Source organism: Bemisia tabaci, chromosome 2 (genome assembly GCF_918797505.1).
Source record: "Bemisia tabaci chromosome 2, PGI_BMITA_v3".
NCBI classification, from domain to species: Eukaryota; Metazoa; Arthropoda; class Insecta; order Hemiptera; family Aleyrodidae; genus Bemisia; species Bemisia tabaci.
This window is the reverse complement of record NC_092794.1, coordinates 5,085,525-5,107,977: the sequence shown is the minus strand read 5'-3', so window position 1 is coordinate 5,107,977 and position 22,453 is coordinate 5,085,525. Positions and strand designations below refer to the sequence as shown.

General features: G+C 41.2%; 1 protein-coding gene across 3 annotated transcripts in view; it reads left to right on the top strand.

The window, feature by feature from the left end:
• Positions 1-22,453, top strand: part of LOC109031813 (beta-1,4-glucuronyltransferase 1) — a 255,217-nt gene that overhangs the window by 205,087 nt on the left and 27,677 nt on the right. For all 3 annotated transcript variants that reach the window (XM_019043584.2, XM_019043583.2, XM_019043581.2), the window contains one exon: positions 15,249-15,647. In XM_019043584.2, the coding sequence (XP_018899129.2) occupies positions 15,329-15,647 (319 nt within the window). In that variant the 5' untranslated portion in view covers positions 15,249-15,328. The remainder of the gene's footprint in view (positions 1-15,248; positions 15,648-22,453) is intronic.

Sequence of the window (22,453 nt, the reverse complement as noted above, 5' to 3'; positions counted from 1 at the left end):
TCGTTGACCCATTGACTGATATCTCGTCTAGTTTTGAGGGTCCTGGCTTGCATAGGTGGATGCACCGGCCGCGCCGCGAATTGGGTCGACGAAGTGAGAACTCCATCTCCGGATTCCAGCGTCGAGGCCGTGACACCCGAAAACCGCGCAACTCCAGCCGGGAACAACGTGAGGATACGCGGTTTTTGCGGCGCTGCTTTCGGTCCGCGGTTCTCGGCGCGTGGTCCGAGGTAATTAAGCGACGGCTAATCCGGATCGAGGCCCACTTCACCAGTTGGCAGCCACCGGTTGGCGCTCGCCGCATTACTAGTTATTACCCGTATTACTCCACAACTACACTTATTAGTCACTATTAGCCAGTCCGCTCCCCGGCAAATTGCCACATTGCGAACTCGCAAATCCTAGGCTAACGCACCCACCCTTCGTTCCTTCTTATCTAGTTCGGAGCCTCGTATTCTTGGTCCAACTACAGGCAGCTTATTTCCTCAGGGAGGCCTCGTCTTGTAAGGCTACATTTCCATTCTTTTCTTAAATCTAACTTGAGCTGACCTAAACTAACCTAACCCAGCCAACGCACAACACTGGAAAAAAAAAAAAAAAAAACACATCAGATCTAGAGTCCAGACTATTGAGAACATTGACAAGAAAAAGGACTCTTGATTCAATCAGATTTAAGCTTAAATCAAAAGGAAATCCGCTCAAATTAAGAGGCTTGATTCTTGATTTAAGCAAAAATCCGATTGAATCAAGAGTATTTTTTCTTCTCGATGTTTTTAAGAGTCTGGACTCTGGATCCAATGTGTTTTTTTTTTTCCAGTGAATGGATCAGTTGCGCTAGTCACAGAATCGAGTTTTGATGCTTGATCCTCGTAGATTAGCTAAAATCAATAAGTTCTGTCTAAACTACAACTTCCTACGCCAAATATTAACCGAGATATCGCCCATTGAAAATTCGGGTTTCTAACGTCATCCACCACGGTAGCGACATCCGTGGTTTCTTCCACCTTGCTTTCATCAGTCAGTGTGACGCACATTTGTACTGTTTACTCAACGTGAAACTTGGATGAAAGCAAGGTGGAAGAAACCATGGGTGTCACTACCGCGGTGGATGACGCCAAAAACCCGACTTTTCAACGGGCGATATCTCGGTTAATATTGGGCGTAGAAAGTTGCGGTTTGGACAAATCTTATTATTTTTAGCTAATCTACAAGAATCAAGCATCAAGTCACAATTCTGTGACCAGCGCAACTGACCCATTGCCATTGGACGTTTTTCTGCCACACGGAACTACAGACGGGTGGGAAAGATGGGGTTTGCTTCAGAAATCCGGATAAGAAAGTGGGTGTGATTCCCTTTGGCAAAATGCAAAAGCGGGATTTTACATTCTACCAAAGGGAAGTGAGCGCCAACTGAATGCAGCAATCATGAACCGTGGACATGGTAAAAGAGCGTTGTGGACAGGGCTCATGAGTTAAAGCGGACGACGAACGAGCGCGATATTTGGTGGTCTGTATCGGGAAAGGATAAATTTATCGCACTTATCTAAAAAAATGACATCTTTTATAAGCTTCCAATGTTTTATAAAGGGGAATCTGGAGAAAAATTAAATGCAACCTTGAATTTTATCATATTTTGAAGTTTTCCCCTGGAAGCAAGAGTAACTGTAGGTAGAAGGTTTTATTGGTTAATTAAAAATATTTAGAATTCCTGATACTGTTTGTCACATTATTTCACTCAGTCAGTACTGTCGAAGGGCGGCATCGGAAGTATCGATCTCACTAAAATCTACGAAAAAAGGCGTATAATAGAACTGTATAAAAAAGTAAACGAAGGTCACCGCGTAAAGGATTAACCTAGCCGAAACGACATAACTTTTTATGTTTATTCGCAGGTATATAAGTGTTGGTTGAGCACACGTACTCATCGGTAAGTGTTCTGACCCATTTAGGCTTTATTGTGTCGCCTCCGTCACTTTATGCCCCGTTCACGAAAATGTTTGACTTGTTTCCAGTCAGAGCACAGCAAAGAAGGGGGGAGGGGGGGGGGGGTAGAATCCTGTCCACAACTCTCCTGTCGAAATGTTTTTAACATTTTCTGTCCGACTTTTCCTGGTAATAATTTGGAACCGGATTACTGGTTCTGTCAACGGTCTTATACCAGTCTTCACCCCGTCTCAAATGTCCGATTCTGCTTTGCTGAGAAAAACACGTTACTTGAGCTTTGAAATGTGCCAAATTTTGTCGAATTTTATTTAAAAATTTTTGTCAAATTTCTATTTCGATTTTTATTTTCGACGTTATATTATAGATAATTGGATAGTGATGTCCTTGAAATTTCTTGATAACTTTGAAAACCCGAAATCTATGAGTTCCTAATAAACCCAGAGAATTTTTAGATCCAGTGCCTTGAAGAAGAAATGAGTGGAATATAATCAATAGAAAAACTAATCCAGCCCGAAACAGTACTGAAATTAATGTACAAATTATGATTTATATGCTTCTCATCGGTTATCTTTAATTTCACAGACTTTAATTTTTTTAAAGCTTTTTAAACAGAGATGATAATTTGTAGGTAGCAACTGACTAAACTTAAGAATAAATTGCAAATGAAATTCAAATAAACACCTTAAAAGTTTTTCACAAAAAAAATCTTATTTAATCAAAATACGTCTAATAACGTCTAAACTTTGATGCGGTGTTTTCACTCATAACGGCATCATTGGACGTTTGATTTTGGTATTTTGCATGAGTCTGAGAGAATATCATTAGACTTTTTTGGTGAAATTCATTCGATGAGAGTTCACCGTGCTTTCAATCTGCGGCATCCAGAAACGGTGAATATTTGTCGACTCGTTCTGTAATCGTGAATCGTTCTAATGGCCCATTTCTCCTCTCAACCAACAATAATTATTTCAAACGGAACATCCGAAGATATTTGATGTTTCTCTCCGTTATTGTTTTTAAACACTCCAGTTTCATCCATCAGAATTCTCATTAGTGTAAATCCGAACCAACCCTTTTTTTAATCAGGTTTTTTTCGCGTTGGATTTTTCCCTCTTCTTTTTAAAATGCTCTACGTATTTTTAACCGGAAAACACCTGCAAATTCGATATTACCGGGGAAAATCAGGCAAATTGGTCATTGATCAGGAGATTCTGAGAACTGCAAGCTTTTCCGAAACATTGGATTCAATTCATCGAATGTAGATTTTTAAATCAAACGAGTGTCAAATTATTCGCGCGAAAACTCGAGAAATCTCGTCTGAAATATCAGGAAAAATCAGGAAAATCCAAAATTACATTCAGTAGACACTCTGAAGACGAGTCTTTCAGAAACGCAAAGATAGCGCTTTCTCAGTTTCTCAGTGTGTGGACTCGTCGTCGCGAGGATGGCGAAACATTAAAAATAAAACCTTGAAATTTCACGTGAAATATTTCATGAAATTGCAGGAATTCATGAAAGATATTGAAAAATACCGGTTGCTTTTCATGTTACGAAAAATGTAAAAATTGTGACTTTCTTCCATTTTTGTGTGTTTGACTGCGGGTTGCATACTCTAGCCCTTGAAAAATTTGAAATACTTCCCAACCTCGTGCAATTTCATGAAATATTTCACTGAAATTTCAGTAATTTATAAAATATATTGAAAAATACCGGTTCCTTTTCATGTTTCGAAAAGTGTAAAAATTGTGACTTTCTTATATTTTTGTGTGTTTGACTGCGGGTTGCATACTCTAGCCTTTGAAAAATTTGAAATACTTCCCAACCTCGTGCAATTTTATGAAATATTTCACTGAAATTTCAGTAATTTATAAAATATATTGAAAAATACCGGTTCCTTTTCATGTTTCGAAAAGTGTAAAAATTGTGACTTTCTTATATTTTTGTGTGTTTGACTGCGGGTCGCATACTCTAGCCCCTGAAAAATTTGAAATTTTTCAGGGGCCAGCCTCGTGCAATTTCAAGAAATATTTCACTAAAATTTCCAATCTTTCGTTTCTTTCTACGTTTCATGCCGCCCTGCTCGTCGCACGTGCATTCCTGCAGGAGTGCAGCGTGGAAATCGGGTTCCCGCGACGGAGGTACGTTGAAGCTTGTGGTCTGATTGTGAGTGCGGCGCGCGGGAGAGCATTAACGATTTCCGTTCATTAGCATGACAGTGTCCCCTGTAAACCTGCCCGACAATAGATTCGTCTCATTTGTCTCGTTCGGTTCGTGCCATTATGCAACCGACACCCGTGCTCATCATCCACCTGGCTCCCTCTCGTCTTCGCCGATTCATTACTGTCCGTTGACGACTTCATCCACCAATGTCAGGTCGAGGCTTCAGGGTTTTTGTGATTAAAACAGAAGGGACAGAGTCCCCTTCCAAAAAATGCCAGGTCGCTTAATTGAATCAGTGAGAACGAAAACACACCAACTCGGAAAAATGAAAGTAATCAAAGCACACACAAAACTGCACAGTAGATGAAGAAATCAGTCGAAGAAAAACATTTTTGTCGCCCAATTACAAACACTTAGGTACATTTTAAAGGTCCAAGTTGGAACAGATGCGCTAACTTCAATGACTTTTTAAAAATAGACGGTCTTTAATGAAAATTGAGCATTTTCGAGTTACCGAGTTGGTGTGTTTTCGATCTCACTGATTCAATTGCGGTGAAGGCTTGTTGAAAAGATGTATTTTGCGGGTAATCGACCCCTAAAAAATCGAAATTGACGGTCCTGTAGCCCCTGGGCCTCGTCGATGGGGCTACTGGAGGCAAATGAATTAAAATATAGTCAAATGACCGCGAGGGAGAGTCAGAGTTGACTCTATCTCATTTTAATAGACTCCTGTTGTTTTACTATTGACTATACTGGAACTAATTTTGGACTCCCAGCAGGGCCGGATTTAGGGGGAGGCCACATGGGCCGCGGCCCATAACGGCAAATTTAGATTTTTTTTTTTTTTAAATGTAGGTACCTACAAAAAAATCGGATTCAGAAAAAAAATTACAAACGAGACGAGGCGACAAAATCTCTCATTTCCTGAGAGTATAGTAATTTCTAATTTTGTTTTCTTTCGGTGATACAAGAGACAGAGCCTTCAATTAGTCGAGTTAGGAGAGAAACCAAACGCGCACGTTGGTCTGTAATGGCGCGGCGCAGAGAGGAATGATGACGAGGACTTGAGATGAAAAGGAGAAGCCCTTGGCGCGGCAGTCGGCATGGAACATATATTAGTGCCTACAAGACTGCATGAATACTTCACGCATTGCGTCAAACATAGTGCGTTCAGCAGCGGTCGACGCGAAACGTATAGTGCCTACAAGACGGTAGGAATACTTCACGCATTGCACCAAACACTGTGCGGTCAGCGTGGCGCGGCGGCGGAAGTTAAAATTATTAAACCACATTCATGTTTCGTCTTTCATAATTTTTTCGTTTATTTCTTATAAATGGAAGGCCTTATTGTCTAAACAGAGATAGGTTTACGGAACCTAACTTTCGCGCAAAGCTCCGTGAACTTTTGCTAGTAGTGTTAGTAGGGCTTTTGCAAAAAATGTGTCCAACACGAGTAAACGCGTCTGATGTACACCTCCCCCTTCGGCACGTTATTTTGATGGTTTTTATTGATGTTCCAAAACGAATGAGAAGGGGGCGGTAAAATACAGGCGGCCCATGGGCGGCAAGTAGATAAATCCGACCCTGACTCCTAGTGCGACACACACCAAAAAACAAAAAAATTGCGATAGACTACTGTTGTTTTCAAATTGAAGTTTCTGAATTGACGTTTCGCAAAGAACCGACGCACATTGGATCGAGTCAGTGGGAGCGGTCGGACAAAATTTGGAAACTATTAAAGCTCATTACTCCGTTTTTACAAAATTTTGAGGTCTTAAAAATGCTTCCATACACGGAGAAAAAAACTGCGTGCGTGAGACCCAAAGTTTAGGTCATATGGATCTCTGAAGTTTTCGGATTGAGCATCCGAACACTTAAGGTCTAGCTGCTGAGGTTCGGATCACACATCTGAAACTTCGGCGAAATAAACATCAAAATTTGCAGTTCTAGTTAAAAAAGTCATGTCCGACCTCTCCGATTGATTCGGTCCATTGTGCGACGCTTATTGCACTGTTGCAAGTAGTGAATACTGCCGTGCCAAAGAAGAACGCCGCACGAACCTTTAGACGTTGCCAAATCATATTTGACAAGACTCGAATTTTCTGGAAATTTGTTGATACTTTCCCTCCAAATTTTCAGGGAATTTCGTTCGTAATTCGATCATTAGCGTCTTAAAGTTTCAGTGAAAAATATGCATAACTTTGTTCTAAAATAGTATTTTTCGAGCGTAAATTTGGCAACATTTGAATATTCTTACAGCGTTTTTCCTTAGCGCGGGAGAATAGTGCAAAGCTCGACCCTCCCTCAACCAACGATCGGGAAAAAGCATCGACCCAAGGACCATGGCACACAAAGTCTTTGTTACGGCAAGTCGAAGATATGCCAGCTCGAGGTGGGGGGCCCGGAAAAATAAACCATCAACCATCCTGATTGACTAAAATCAATAAAGTCTAATTATCCTTGCAGTTCACTCGCGACTCCTTGCCGGCTGTTGGGCTATTGTCGAGCCTCTAAGTGTTTGTGCAGCTCGTCGGAACCGCGTCGTCGTGACGTCATAACGTCTAAACGTGTGTGAACAATCACTGCAATTTTCGCCTCCATTGTGCCAATTATTGCACCTCACAACGGTCCGCCCAAGATGCCGCTTCTGGGTGAAAAACACACTGAAAAAAAGTCGCTTGGATGTAGAGTCCAGACTCTTAATAACATTGACAAGAAAAAATACTCTCGATCCAATCGACTTTTTGCTTGAATCGAAGAGCCGAGCCTCTTGATTTAGGTAGGCGGATTACCTTTTGATCAAGCAAAAAGTCCGATTAGATCAAGAGTATCTTTTCTTGTCAATGTTTTTAAGAGCCTGGACTCTAGATCCAAGCGACTTTTTTTTCCAGTGCACAAACTATTCCACATATCACGAAAAATAAGTTCCTGGATCGCGAAATTATCGCAATGGAGGATTTGCACGAGATAATTGTATCGAACTGTACACAGAGAGAATAATTAAAACAAAGTTTGGTGTATACGAGAAGTAAAATAAAAAATAACCGGTTGACAATGTCAAGAGAAAATTTCAGTTAGTTGTCTTGAAGAAATTTAATAATAAAAAAACCGAGTGGTGAATAACAGCGTTGCAATCGGGGGAATGTCCAGTCTCTCCATTTTTTTCTGCGCTAAATTCACCGCAAACTGTACCAAAGTCAACACATAATTTTTAAACTGATTGCGATGGACGCACGGGTCGTAAGACAGTACTGTATGTTGGAGTTTTTTGCCAACGTGCGTTAAAAATTCAGCATAAAGCTGGAAATCTCAATTCAGAGGGAAAAAACTCATATGAGCACAATTTTCCCTCAAAACCAAACACCAAACAGCATATCTCTCTGAGGGAAAATTGTTCTCAGATGAGCTTTTTCCCTCTGTATTGAGATTTTCAGCTTTATGCTGAATTTTTAACGCACGTTGGCAAAAAACTCCAACATACTGACATAATTTGTTTTGGTTTGTGTTCCATATCCTATTTTATCCAAAATTAACACAAGAACACAATTATTTTTATGAGTGTATCTGAGGAAACCAGTGTCGTATACGTAGTTTAGCGATGAGCGGTAAATATTAGTTTTTTCTTGAAAAATGTACAATTGTGAGCCTGATTTTGAAGCAGATCAGTCTGGCAAGCCCTTTCGGAAACAGTGGCGTGGCGTGAATTGCGATAAATCGATTGTTATGCCATTTAAACCTATGGGAAAGAATCGATTATTAGGGTGTTCGCTGCGAACAACCTGTTTATCGATCCTTTTCCATAGGTTTAAATGGTATAACAATCGATATATCGAAATTCACGCCACGCCACTGTTCGGAAGCCCGGAGACAGCACTCTTCATCAAAGAGGCTTTATTTCTTCCGGATCATCTCCTGCGCGTTCAAGCCCGGCAACAGTTTCGCGCGAAAAATTCAAGGACTAAGCACAAGTGAAGTTGTTCTCCCGAGGTGTCATTGTTTTCGCGTCACGATTTGACATTTGAAGGGTGTCATTCAGTGCTCGTGGTCGTCCATTTTACAATCGATGAGCCTTCGGTGAGAGGCGAAAGGGAAGGAAGAATACGTCGACAGGCAAGAAGCAACCACATCGAATGCAGTCGTACAGTCCGACCTTCATGCATCCAATAGGATGAGTGCAGCCAAGCCCGTCTCTTTTCAAAGGGGATAACAGTGTAACAAGTTTAACTTTCGATTTCAGCTTATGAGCCAGGTTTAAGACACAGTGCTCACCCAAGAGAAACCAATTAAGTAGAATATTGCAGTCGCAAATAAAAACGCCCAATGAACATTTGAATGTTGCCAAATTCCCCCGATAATTTTTCCTTCGTTTTTACCCTTAGATGCCCGAGCCTAGGCAAATTGACCCGAGGCGTGCTACACGTTTTTTCCGAGTTGTATCGGACCGGCAAATACGTACTTGTATAGATGTGCGTCTACAAATACATCATAAGAAAATAATCAAACGTCAGGTGAGAAAAATGAATTGAATCGAGTGTCATCGCAGCCAAAGATAAGAGAGACGTATTCAGACCTCGTCAAATTTTTTCTCGAATTTGAGAGATACATCTCATTCGCAATAGACTGGAGCACTGTGAGTGCATGCCTCGTTCCATAGCGCCTTCAATTTTGCAGATGCAATATGGATGTCCATCAAGTACGAATAGTTGTATCTTTGCGCCGTCATCTCTGTCATATCTCTGCGCATTGAGGTGTCTCTTAGTTTTGAAATTGGAGAAAAGTTGTGGTTAAGTTTGGTCCAAATACGCTATGATGATGTGCCCGAATCAATAATCTTTTGGGGGGGGGGGGGGGGGTTGTTTAGAGGATCGAGTCAGGGCAAACTCCCGATCGAAAAAGCAATCCTCAGTTCGAATTACGATGTTTTAACCGATAGTAACGTTCTTAACGACGTTTCCTTGATTTCGCCCAAAGTCATCCTCGTAGGAAGTTTCGTGATGAAGAAACATGACTGGAGACATCAGGAAGCTTTTAATTTGTTACTTACAAAAAAAAATTAATAGGTAGAATAGAAAAGGTACCTGGATAAGTATGTTTTGTTGAGTCACCTAAGAACATTAGCGCTAATTGCGAGCAAGCAAAATTGATCGCATGTACGTGTACGCGTGTTATTATTTGTCACAATCAAAGTTAAACGCATTTTCAATGATAACGATAAAATTGAAGGTGAACCGGTCGCTCAATATCCATCATAGACCATTTTTCAGCATATTTTATGCTATTGCTGAGCTTAGATGATGGATGTTTCTTCTCTTCTGTGCACGTATACTCGGTTCTCGAATAGTACCTAGAAAATATTTTTTCGTAATTTCGTTCATTAAGTCGTGCGATTTTGATGTTAATCAAATAATTACATTAAATCTCAGAAATTCGACGGCAAAATCTTGTTGCACATAGTTTTTTTTCCGAACGAACTAGTGCGACTGTTCATTATTGGAGCGGATTCCGTACATATCAGAAAAATTAGTGGAAAATTGTGGGAAAAACAACTTGACTGAAATTTAGGAATATTATGATTTCAGTTTTTTTATTTTCTCTGGATTTTTTCTGCACTGATATAGAAAAATTCATCGTTCTCGTTTGGACTGCGTTAAGCAGAAAGGAACCAAGCCACGTCAGCTATTGCCAAATTTAATCGGTCAATTTAATTTTTCACTTGAAAACGGTTTAGTTGTGCAGATTTTTGCGTACAAAGTTCAGTTAATTTTCTGCATGGTGCGAAGCAAATTCCTTAAAATTTTTGAAAAAAATCTGTACAACGTTCTGTTGTAAAAAAATTAAATCGCTCATTTTAATTAGGTAGTAGTTGATGTGGCTCATGGTTCGTTTCTGCTAAAAGCGGTCCATTCAGAAGTTAACCGAAGGAAACAAGACGACAGTTCTCTTTCATTACTTTTATCATGATTTTTCTTTACCTCCAAGTGAGGAAAGCACTATTTAAATAAGTTATCATCCTCGAGAAGCGACCGAAGTCCACGACGTTCCAGGAGTGCAAAAAGTCCCAAGCCTTCTTCCATTTTCAGTCTCTCTTCCCTTATTTACATAACCCAATTCATGATTGCTTTCCTCTAAAGACATGGAAAAGACCAAACTATCTTACCGAAAAAATCAGATTTTTCCATCGCTAAAACGCTGCATTTCACACAGGGCTCCCCTGATTTCCCCCGTTTTCGGAGGGTACCCCATTTCACGTAACCGGCACACTGCTAAGACGGTCGCATGGTCGGAGAATTTCTGCACCCCTTTAACACTCAATATCCAGTTCCTGGTAGCAAAAATTGCCCGCTGACACAAAACGGACCAACCTCTTTGCAATTATCTTTTTAAGAAATTAAAAAAACTTGTTCCGTGGAAGTATCCAAGTCCGATTTATTTATGCATTTCGACAAAAATTGCTCTGCGGAAAATTATGCACTCGTAAGTGACCACGTGCCAGAAAGAAATAGCAGGGAATTTTCATTCTTTATTGAAGTAATATAAATAGCACAACGAGCAACTTTTTTTTCTCCTCCCACATGTTCAAAAAGAGATTGTATTTCTTTTAAATGAAACCGGTGGATTAGTATCGACCTTACCGTGGGCCTTTCTCCCGTCGAACTGCTTATAAACCACTATTCTTACTAATTATGATCTTTTTTAATAGTAATACCCTTCCCAGCACTGTTTACATAACGCGTTTTCTCACTATATTTACAAAAATACGAAAAAGAGAGAGCGCATGACTCGTGATATGGTGGAATACTATTTTTTGCTCATTAATGCAGCTCATAAATCAAAGCGCCCGGATCGTGAGGCGGAAAGAAGATAGACTGCCGAAGCTGTGGGCGCGTGTTGGGGGACCATGACCTTGCCCCCAGGTGGATGGTGTGGCGATTCGTCGCGGCGAAATTCGGCCTCATCCGCGATTTCGTCGAATCGTAATTCCGATTCTACGCAGTTTCGCACGCAATGCTGGAGTATATTAAGACTATTTCAATTTCATACATTTAATTCTGAATCTTTTTAGATGGAAAGAAACTGAATTTTTCGTAAAAAAATTTGCGTGACTGAGGCATGGACCAAAAGGTTCTTAGCGAGGCAGGTTTTCCAGCTATGTCAAATATCGGAAAAATCCAAAATTAAATTTTACAAAACACCCTGTAATATTTTTCCTTTTCCACGCGAACCGGATGATAAGTACTGAGTAGCCAGAGGCGGATCCAGCAATTTGGCAACACCGGATTTCCTACATTTAAACCTATGCTAAATAGATTGCATTTTGCAAAAAGGAACCAGGAGCATTGCAATGTTGCTAAAATCGTGCTTCTTTTGTCTTGGAAGAAAAACCTGATTCCATCAGTAGTTCCTATTTTGTAAATTTCGTATTTTTTCATGGTTTCAGTAATTTTATTCCAAAGGATGAAGTTGCACAATCTTAGCACCATTGCAATGCTTCTGGTTCCTTTTTACTAAATGCAATCCAAATAGTCGATTCTTTTCGGAGCACCTGGCTCTTCCATGAATCGATACATTTCCATAGCTTTAAATGGAGAAAAGAAAATTTGGCCCTTCTGCTGTATCCGCCAGTGGAGTAGCCTCATGCCTCATGTCTGCAGTCGTCCAAGCTCGATTTTTCTCGAAAGATTGGAGCCAGTTATGGCGTCGTTTAAAACTGCCCAGGGGTAGAAAGGGAAGCTGTTGCCGTTCGATAGACGGTGGGTCAGTATTGTGGACGCAACCGTTCGGGCCGTAAAAAAGCGAGACCGCTCGAATTCCAGGTGGCACCGGGAAGCGGACGGTGCCCGATATGAATCAGCAATCACTGCTCAGACGTTCGTTCGAGCTAAATCGCTGATTACTTCGGGGCGAAACTTAAAATCAATTTCAACACAAGTTACGGGAGTCTCCGGTCCGATTGATTTTGGTTTTGTGCATGCCACTTACACGGAAAAATGAGTGGGTGCAATTCGTAGTTTCCTGGACGAAGGAACGTAACTCTATTCCAAGGTTGCAAAATCGACCCAAACCATGCAACTCTTTACAAAATAGTACCCGAGCAATTTTTGCGTGAGATTAGAAGAAAAATCAGTGAAACTTTCAGTAAGAAATGCCTAAGGTCTAAGGTTCTCCTCGAAGAATGTAATTTGCGAGGGGAAATTCGGCACATTGAAATGAAGTTACGTTCTTTCGTGAGGGAAACGACCGGTGAGTAACGTATGTTACTCAGGACTGGGTAAAATTAATGATGATAGCTTAGATTTTACATCTTAGATGAGGGTCTTGGAGGACCAGGCGCATAATTGCAGTTTTTGCTATTTTGAGAAATACGTTTCGAAATCAAATGCATCCCAATGGCAGGAAAAAAATTGAAACTGATATTTTCATGCTTAAAAATCGGAATTTGGGAGCGAATTTTTTACAGAATATGCATCAAGACTTCTCTTATTTGAAATCATCAAAATCTCGATTTTTCAAAAATTGTACTTATTCCCCTTGTCCTCCAAACCCATTGATTAAAAGGAGAAAATCACAGAAGGAAGTTGCATCAGTGAGAAAGAAAGACGCACACTAAATCGAATAAATGAAAATATAAAAAACTTCGCTTATGCGCTTTGTCCCTCAAACCCCTCAATTAAGATTTTTGGTTCCCTGGCAGAACAGTGTGGTCCACTGGTCCAATCCCTAACCTACCACCTTGTTTCTTTCTGTTCAGTGCAGTCCAAATTGCTTGGATATTTGCACACGATGGAGCCGACAACGTGGTCGGAATAGCATCGAGCTGCATTGCTCAATTTGGCATAATCCCCCGGCTCCCGGCTACCGTGTCCCCCGGGAGGGGGGGAGGGGGGGGCGACCCAGATTACGAATAGAGCGAAAGAAAAAAGGCTGCGACTCCCATTATGCACGCCTATTAACCCGGCTACGACTCCGATTCCTCCTTGGCTCCCAACTCACAAGTTCACTGTCATTGTTCCCATCGTCAAGTCACTCCTCCCCCCCCTCTCCCTCCCCCCGACGCCGGCGTCCCCACTCCGAGCGTCCGCGTCCGTCGTCACTGGGCCATCGCCGCGTCGCCGGCGTCGCGACGCTCTTGAATTTCGCAGCGGCTCACGCATCGCATCCGTAGCCGCCAGATTTTAGCAGAAAACCGTCGAATCCGGAATGTACAGAGTTGGATCGATAGAGCTGGATCCGCCCGTAGCACTGTAGAAGTAGATCGAGTCAATACGAGAGGTCGGGAAAAAAATTAGGGAACTTTAAACGCGTTATAACTCCGTTTACACCAAAAACTTTGATGTCCTAAAAAGTGGTTTCATTGGTTTTACCCGTGAAATTTTTCTTCCAGAAACATCCCTTACAGTTTAAAGTGTGACGAAATAAACATCAAAAATTTGCAGGTTTTAGTTCCAAACTTTTCATGTCCGACCTCTCTAATTGACTCGATTCATCGTGCGTCGTTTTCTCAGTCGAAGGAACGGCACTCTATTTTCCCCAAAAATAACAAAAATTTTCTTTAACAGCGCCTTTTTTTTTTTACAAACAAAAAACTTCACTGTGCGATTTCTGTCACCTTTTTCTGAGTTTTGTGAGTTATCAGGAGGAAAAAAAGGAGAAATTGTCCCCCTGAATTTCCGGCGAAAGAACACAATTCGTAGTTACAACGAGGCTAGGCTTAGGACGCGGCCGCACCGTGGTCCCCGGGCCTCTTAACCGAGAGCAGTAAGAACACATCATAGTCCGTGGCCTCAGGAAGCCAGTGGCGCCTTCAATCGATTTACATATGCAACGCGGACAACCATGAGCCCGAATAGTTGCAATCCACTAGGTCGAGATCATTCCCAGTGACTCGTCTTGAGCTCGCCACCTTGTTATCAAAGTGGACGCTTGGGGAGGATCGGCTCCAAGCTTTTTTTTATAACTGGAATTTTAATTTATACTGAATTTTATATTAAAAGAAAAATAATATTATTTTCAAAAATTTTAATTATATTTATAATTTCTATACACTGTGAATTTTAAGACCAGGTATATCTGACGGTGAAATCGGCAATCATATAACTCGGTTTCCTACGTCGCAGACTTTCTGTCATACTTTTATATTTTTAAACGAAAACATACTCAAAGGCAATTCTTTAGATACTGCCGTGATTTTTCTTCGCTCTGCGAGGAAATTCTCTGCAAAAAATTTGAGGGAACGATATCAATTGTTCTCCCTCAAGATAATAACTTAGATGCGGCGATTTTCAGACACGCAAACGAGTATGTGATTGCGACTTTCGCTGTTGATATTCCCTTCAGTAATGGATGAGAAGGAGGAATTCATCTTTGGAGGCCCACCCCTCCGAAAGAGAAGCTTACATGAAATACTGATTTGAATGTACTCGACTCATTGAAAAAAATCCCCTGGAACTCGAATGAGTAAGTGAAAAAAAAAAAGGAGAAACAGAAGAACGAGAAAAAAAAAATCTGGCTTTGCACAATAGTTTCCCGACTATGGAACTTTTGGAAATCTACCTAAAGACGGGAAAACGGGAAAACGTGGACGATTGCGAATGAGCCACGCACAGTGGGCATACGCGCAATGCGTGAAGTATCCATGCAGTCTTGCAGGCACCAACAGCGCGCTTTCGCGCAATGGCGAGAAGTATTCGTTGTAGTCTTGCAGGCGCTAACATAACGGATTATCCCGCCTCCGACCGTAGTGTTTAGGCGCGATCGATCAGACTCGCGCGCAGCGTTTTTCAAACTTTTGATTTAAACGGGACACATTCTCAAAACTGGCAAATCCTTTAAAAAACCACCGTGATTTTTTCATTCTCTATGCTTAGTAAAATTCTGCCATAACTTCAAGGAAATGATGTCAATTTGTTCACCTTTTTAAAAAAATAAAACAACAGGAGCGATTTTTACAGTCACCACAACGAGATATGGGATGCGGACTACGCGTCGATATTCTCTTTATTAATAGGATGAGAAGGACTAGGAAATATCATCTTTGGAGGGCTCAACCACTCCCTCCGAAAGAAAAGCTTCCATGAAATGTTGATTTGTATGTTGTGTTATTTCTTTGGCTGGGTACTTGAATTTTTGTGGTTTTCTGTTGGCAGGTGGAAGGGTAGAATGCTATGACTCGGCTGGGGTGCTCGCTGCGTCATCACCGAAGAATCCACCCGCGCGGGCGGCGGAGATGTGGTCGATATCCCGGCGCGGCTGGTGTCTCCGGCTCAGCGTTGTGCTCAACGTGGCCGTGCTCTTCTACCTGGCGGCCCACCTGGCCCCCTTCGACACCCTCGGCCTCGGCCTGGGGCTCGGGCACGGCGACCCCCTCGGCGGCCCCCCGACGCCCCTCGAGGAGTCGCAGGCCTCCAGCCGGAACCTAGCCTCCTACGACGCCGCCCTCCCCGAGTCCGGCACCGCCACCGAGCTCCTCAACTACCCCCAGGCCTCCGCCTCCGCCTCTGCCGCCTCCCAGGACTTCTACCAGTCCGTCCGCTCCGTTTTTGATGGTAAGTACTCGCGTCTCTCTCCCATCATTTCTTTTGCTCACGTTGTGCGTGCCATACTATCCTGTTTTGCTCACATCAAGTGATATACACTGGAGAAAAAACACATTGGATCTAGAGTCCAGACTCTTAAAAACATCGACAAGAAAAAGTTCTCTTGATTTAATCAGAATCCAGCTTAAATCAAGAACCAAGCCTCTGAATTTAAGCGGATTTCGATTTGATTCAAGCAAAAATCCGATTGATCCAAGAGTTTTTTTTCTTGTCAATGTTTTCAAGAGTCTGGACTCTAGATCCAATGTGTTTTTTTTTCCAGTGTATGGACGTATTTCTCCTAAACGGAGCCAGGGACGGCAGACTGATTACTGAAATTGATAGACACAGCTATAGACAAAGAAAACAAAATGGATATGGAGGGATCCTATTGGTGGAAGCGTGTGGACGCAATGGACAAAGGTGGTAGGTAATAGACTAGCTAACGGCAAGCCACGAGAGACCCCATAGTTAGTCGATAATTTTCTCCCCTAGTCTAAAGGGACCACCTATTTCAACCAATGGGATCGCTCCATTCTCCCTATGTCTTCTTTGTCTATCGCTTTGTCTATCAATGCCAATAATCCGCCTGCAGGCGAAAAAGAACGGGTGAGCTCCTGCGGGGTGATTCTTGAAATTTATAGACAAAGCTACAGACAAAAAAGACAAAAGGGATATGAAGGGATCCTATTGGTGGAAGCAGGTAGTTGCAATAGACAAATGAGGTAGGTAATGGACTAACTAACGGTTACCCACGAGAGAACCCACAGCTATTCTATCTTTTTCTCCTTTAGTCTACAACAACCACCCAGTTCAACCAATAGGATCTCTCCATACTCCTTATGTCATCTTTGCCTATAGCTTTGTCTATCGAATACAAAAATTAGCCCTAAGGTTCGAAGTACGACGCCACTGCTTCGCTCACAGCAAGTGATAAACATGTGTTGGATTACTGATTAGCAATTAACGACTTGAACACATTTTTATGAAACATAGTGCAAATATATATAAGCTCATGTCGGTAATTGTAGCTTTCCTTCCGCAGCAGGCCTTGACCCTGTTCGAATGACCGAGGGTGCAATTAGGGATATCGTATCAACTCAAATGAGGACCTGAAGCAATTACTCTTCTCTGTAATTTAAATGAGAGTTTGCTGCGCTCTGAATGTGAGCTTTAATTAATATCGGTATTTTATCTTTCTGCGGTCATTCGCGGATGAATTCAACACTCAAAATGATAAAAACTTGGTCATTTTTCATGGGCTTTGGTCCTAAGTGTCGGGAAAATTCAGAAAAAACGATGATAATTTACTTTTTAGGGGAAAATGTCTTGTTTGCATCGACATTAAACAGTCCTGCAGCCTCGTTGTTTTACCACGGGATAAGATGTGACACGTGATCAAATGTAACTCTCAAATGGACGAGGTTTCATCTCATCAAATGCTGATTGGCTTATTTGATGATTAGCACCAATCAAAACACATGACCTAAATGAATGAGTCAGTTGCGCTGATCGCTGAACAGTGCTTTGATGATTGATTCTTGAAGATGAGCTAAAAATAATAAGATATGTCCAAACAGTAACTTTCCACGTTCAATATTAGCCGAGATATCGCGCTATGAAATACCCGGTTTATGACGTCATCTTATATATTTACAAAAAACATATTTATATTTTCCAGTAGTACATATTTCTTTTTCATCAGTTTAAAAGTGAATAATCAATGCAGAGAGTGCAAACATTTCAAAATCATGCGTTGAAAAACGCTGACTCAGCGAGTTTAAATATTAGAGCCTAACGCAGAGCAGAGCGGCGTGTTAGCAGCGCAGAACGCGCACTGGTGCCTACAAACCTAACGGGATACTTCACGCATTGCGCAACGCGTGAAGTATCCCGTTAGGTTTGTAGGCGCCTATGCGCGTGTCACGCTGGTTGCCTGCCGCGCCGCAACGCTTTAAGCAACCATTTCGCGTCAGAGGCGTTGCACAGTATCCTACAAGATTGAAGGCGCACGAAATAACTAGTTAAAGAGGACTTTCAATTTTGACTGCATCTGTTACTGAAAAATGTTTAATTTGGCATTTGAGCGTTTCCTATTTATTTTTGAGGGTTAGACAAGAGGGATACGGAGAGATCCTATTGGTGGAAGCGGTTGTTTGCAATGGTCAGAAGAGGTAGGTAACAGACTAGCTAACGGCAACCCGCGAGAGACCCGACAGTCAGTCTATCATTTTCTCCCTAGTCTATAGGAACCTCCCATTTCAACCAGTAGGATCGGTCCATACTCCGTATGTCATCTTTGTCCATCGCTTTGTCTATCAATTTCAACAACCGATTCGTATTTGGACTGAGTTAAGCAGAAAGGAACCAACCCACATTTTGGGAAAAATTGAGTTATGAGTGGTTTTGAACTCAACCACAGCTCTACTATCTATCGCCAAAAGTTCAAAGTTTTTGTTGGTATCTATCGCCAAAAGTTCAAAGTTTTTGTTGGAGCAAATTTTGCAGAAATTGAACTTGAAGTTTATGTTTTACATTGAGTCTTATGCAGGAGCCAAACTTTAAACCTCTTTTTCTCGGTTCGATCCCGATGTGGCTTGGTTCCTTTCTGTTTAACTCCGTCCATTTCATGTTACGGCTCTTGTTTTCTCTTTGCTCATCGGGGTCCGCGAAGCTGCGTGAGCTGCAAGAATGCGGAAAGCGAGGAGGAGAAGAGTGAAGAGCGAGGAGGCAATGCGTGCCATGTGCGAAGATTATAGTTTCCTCGGCCGAGTATTTACCAATTACGCGTCCAGATCATGAGTATTAAAACCGCTCCCGTTACGCGAGTCCCAGCGCCCGGCGCCGGACCTCGCCCGACAACACGCACCGATGATGAGTGATCATCGCCTCCATCTCCAACGTCGCTCTGCAATTAGACCCCCCCCCCCCTCGCCCCCCCCCCCCTCTGGGCGTCGCCGATGAGTTTTTCGGAGAACCGCGACCACTCTTCGCGCTAACCGATCGAAAGTAGGCGAATCCTAGCTGAAGGAACGCAACGCTGCCACCGGCACACGGTGGATCTAGCAATGGCCACTAGACAAGGTACGAATTTAAGTAATCTGATACATGTTTCTTAACAGAATTTCACGTAGAACACGATTTACCAACGAAAATTACTAAAACGAACTCCTAACGAAGATATTAACGTTTTTATTTCACATTGGTTACGAGGAATTTGAACTGCCCGCTCACAAGAAACTCAAAGCTCTACGTGAGTCAAATCGCGCACTACAACGGTTTCAGCAAGCTTCTCAATCGAGCAATGTTCATTTCCACCATGTGTTGTTCAAACTATTAGTAATTTGCTATAGCTGAGCCAAATAGTCAAGATTGAAGTTGAGGATTTTTACATCGCAGAGACTGTCATGATAAACATTTAGCGCGCGATGTGAATCACGTAGAGCATTGAGTTTTCATGAGCGGGTGGTTTGAATTCACGCATCAAAAATCATTAAATATCTTCGTCAGGAGTTGATTTTGGTAATTTTCGTGTTCTACGTGCAATTTTGATAAAGAAACTTGTGTCAGAATGCTGAAATTCGTACCTTGTCTAGTGGTCCATGGAGAGGTCGGACAATTTGGAAACTTTAAAAGCTTATAACTCCGTTTATACAAAACTTTGAGCTCCTGAAAGTGGTTGCATTGGTTGTCTCGTGAAATTTACTTCATGAACTCACCCAACAAGTAGAAAATGTGACGAAATAAACATCAAAATTGCAGTTTAGTCAAAAATTTCATGTCCGACCTCTCCGATTGCCTCGATCCGATGTGCCGGCAATCGGATGGCGATTTCTTCGAATAAATCGATTTAATTGTCGGAAGAGAAATCTTTTCGATTTTGAAATCGGATAAGAAATCGATTTTTTTTTCGAAATTGATTTTAAAAAATGTATGAAAACTCAAGTTCGGCGCCGAAACATAACTACTACTAAAACTGAACTTGAAATGAAACTCAGGTTTCACAGAACCTAGGCCTAGGCCTTGTATGTGACATATTGAAGTGGAAAATTTCGATTTATTTCGATTTGATTTTTGGAGTCGAAATCGAATATTTGTAAAAAAAAAATGGTAATTTTATATGTTTATGTGTCACACAAGGCCTAGGGCCTAGGCTCTGTGAATCCTGAGTTTCATTTTAAGTTCAGTTTTAGTAGTAGTTGTGCTTTTGGCGTCGAACTTGGATTTTAAGATGTCGATTTTCTTCGAAATCGACTTTTTTCATCCAACTGTAAAATTGAATCGATTGTTTACGGAAAATCATCTCGATTTATTAAAAAAAAAAAAAAAAAAAATCCCACGCTCGGACACGACGGGCGACGACGCTCTATAATGCACCGTCGCTGTTGAAGCGCCTTCATTTCGCCGTGGAGTATCCCGCGCAGCATGAGTGCAGTTTTGTAACAACTGCACTTACAATAGACAGCCCAATTGCGTTAACAATATCGGAATTTTGTCTCGCATATTAATTTAATTTCCGGCAAACTGGAAAACCGGGAAAAGTTTGGAAATGTTTCGAGTGGCTTATGGTAAGGAATCGATCATTAAGGTGTTCGTTGCGAACACCCTTGTTTATCGATCTTTTCCATAGGTTTAGATGGCAGATCAATCGATACATCGCCAAGCATGTCACGCCACTGAATTTCATTGAACGGAAAAGAGGGATATTCGATGAAATTAAACCTCGAAAGTTTCATTGATACGGAGACTCAAACGCACGGATAGAAAAAAAGGACAGTCTCGCTATACACGTATCAAAGTATTGTTGGAGTTATCGTAGAAACTTTTAAAGCATTGACGCACTAAATCGTGCTCTCAGGGCAAAGTCATTGATATAATAACGTAAAAAATCCCAAATTCTAAAGCGCAAATTCTTTTATGTGCGTAATATAATATAGAAACTGCACTCGACTTTTTTATTCTTGCATCTGAGAGTGCTTGAAGAGCTGATTTCGCAGTATTTTTCGTATTTTTTTTCTGATGCGGGAAATAGTATAAAAATAGATTAAAAAGTGAGAAAATACACCGCCTAGTGACGTCATCTGGTGGAATTTCCCATTTAAACGCATGTATTTTAGCAAATTAGACCATTCTGTCATATTTCCTCCAATTGTTCAATTTTTGAACCAAGGGTAAATCCTCGTGTGCAGTCCACTCAGGTTTTTTCCATTTCAATACGAGATTCATAAAATTTTAGACACCTGAAAATTCTCAATTTATCAACAATTTTAGAGAAAACCAAGTTTGAAATTTCTCCAGAAAACTTCCTAACTTTTTTCAGTTTTCGAAACTCCAAAGTATAGGAAGCATTTCACCGCGTTTATGTGAGTTCTTTAAGGATTCTTTTGTATATCAATAACTACGCCTTTTATCACTGTAATTATTTTTCAATACATTCCTCTTTGTCCAGTTTTTCTTTATATATCTCTTTTTTTCCGTTTCCTTTGTCGTCCGCGGAATACAAATAATCAGATCTAATTGACGCCGGTCTGGTCGGCCGAAGCTGATAGGACGTAACTCACGAAGAAAATTGTACTTACTTGACAATTAGCACTTTGCCATGAAAAACGAGGATGAACTCTTTTGACGCACTGAGGAAGAACGCCGTATGAACATTCGAGAGTTGCCAAATTTCCTACTATAATATGTTCATTTTTGAGGAAAGTTATGAATATTTTTCCTTGAAATCTTCAGGAATTTTAGGTGAAATTGCGAGCAAAAGTATCTGAAAAATTGGAATGAAATTATTCATAAGTTTACCAGGAAATTCGTGTTTTATCAAAAGAAATTCGGCAACGCCTGGAGGTGCATACGACGTTTTTCCTTAGCATGGCAGTCTTGGCAGACTAAATCCACTGCACCGAGCTGTTTACAATTAGGAGGATTCGTTTACCTTTCAAATTATTCCCTTCTTTGAGTAAGCTGAGAAAAAGAAGGGAAAAGTTTCGAGCATTGTGACGGAATAGCTCTGGTCATTAGCAAGTGTAGTAATTAACAAACTGCTGCGTGGTGTAGAAAATTTGATCGCGATTATTCCCACATTTGCAACCAAATTCGGTAGAAAGGAAACCAACCCACATCAAGTTGCGAATGAAAGGAGGTTCGAAGTTTTATTTCTTTGAAATATTCAAGGCAAAAAGTGAATGTTAACATATAATTCTCTCATTATTTCTTATTATTTAAACTAAAATCGTCCATCGACCAATGAATGCGCAATGTTACGCTCACATCAGTTGAAGCATTTAGGGGATGGATCCGCCCTTCTACCCACCCCTCCCCCCAATGATCTCGATATGTAATGTATGCATCACGCTATAGAATATATTTATTTCTATATTCTGGTCGATTTCAGGGTGTCTACGATTCGGGAAAACCAAGTATAGTCGGGAATTTTCACCATTGTCAGGGTAATCAGAGAAAATCATTAAGTTTTGTGATGAAAAAAATTTGAAACATCTTGAAATCAGGGTTTCCACAGTCAGGGAAAACTGGAAAATGTCAAGGAATTTTAAAAAGCCAGGGAAACCCGGGAAATGTCAGGAAAAGTGACGAAAATGTCAGGGAAAAGTTAAATCACCTTTATTTGCTTTCTAGAATGGGTTTGAGATTTTGAACAAGAAATTTTGCCTATGAAAACTATTTTCAATTATGTCTTCTTAGCCATCCGTCACATCTTCAATTGGACGTATTTCTATTAAACGGAAGTATGTGCATTAAAACATGAGCCCTGAGACCAT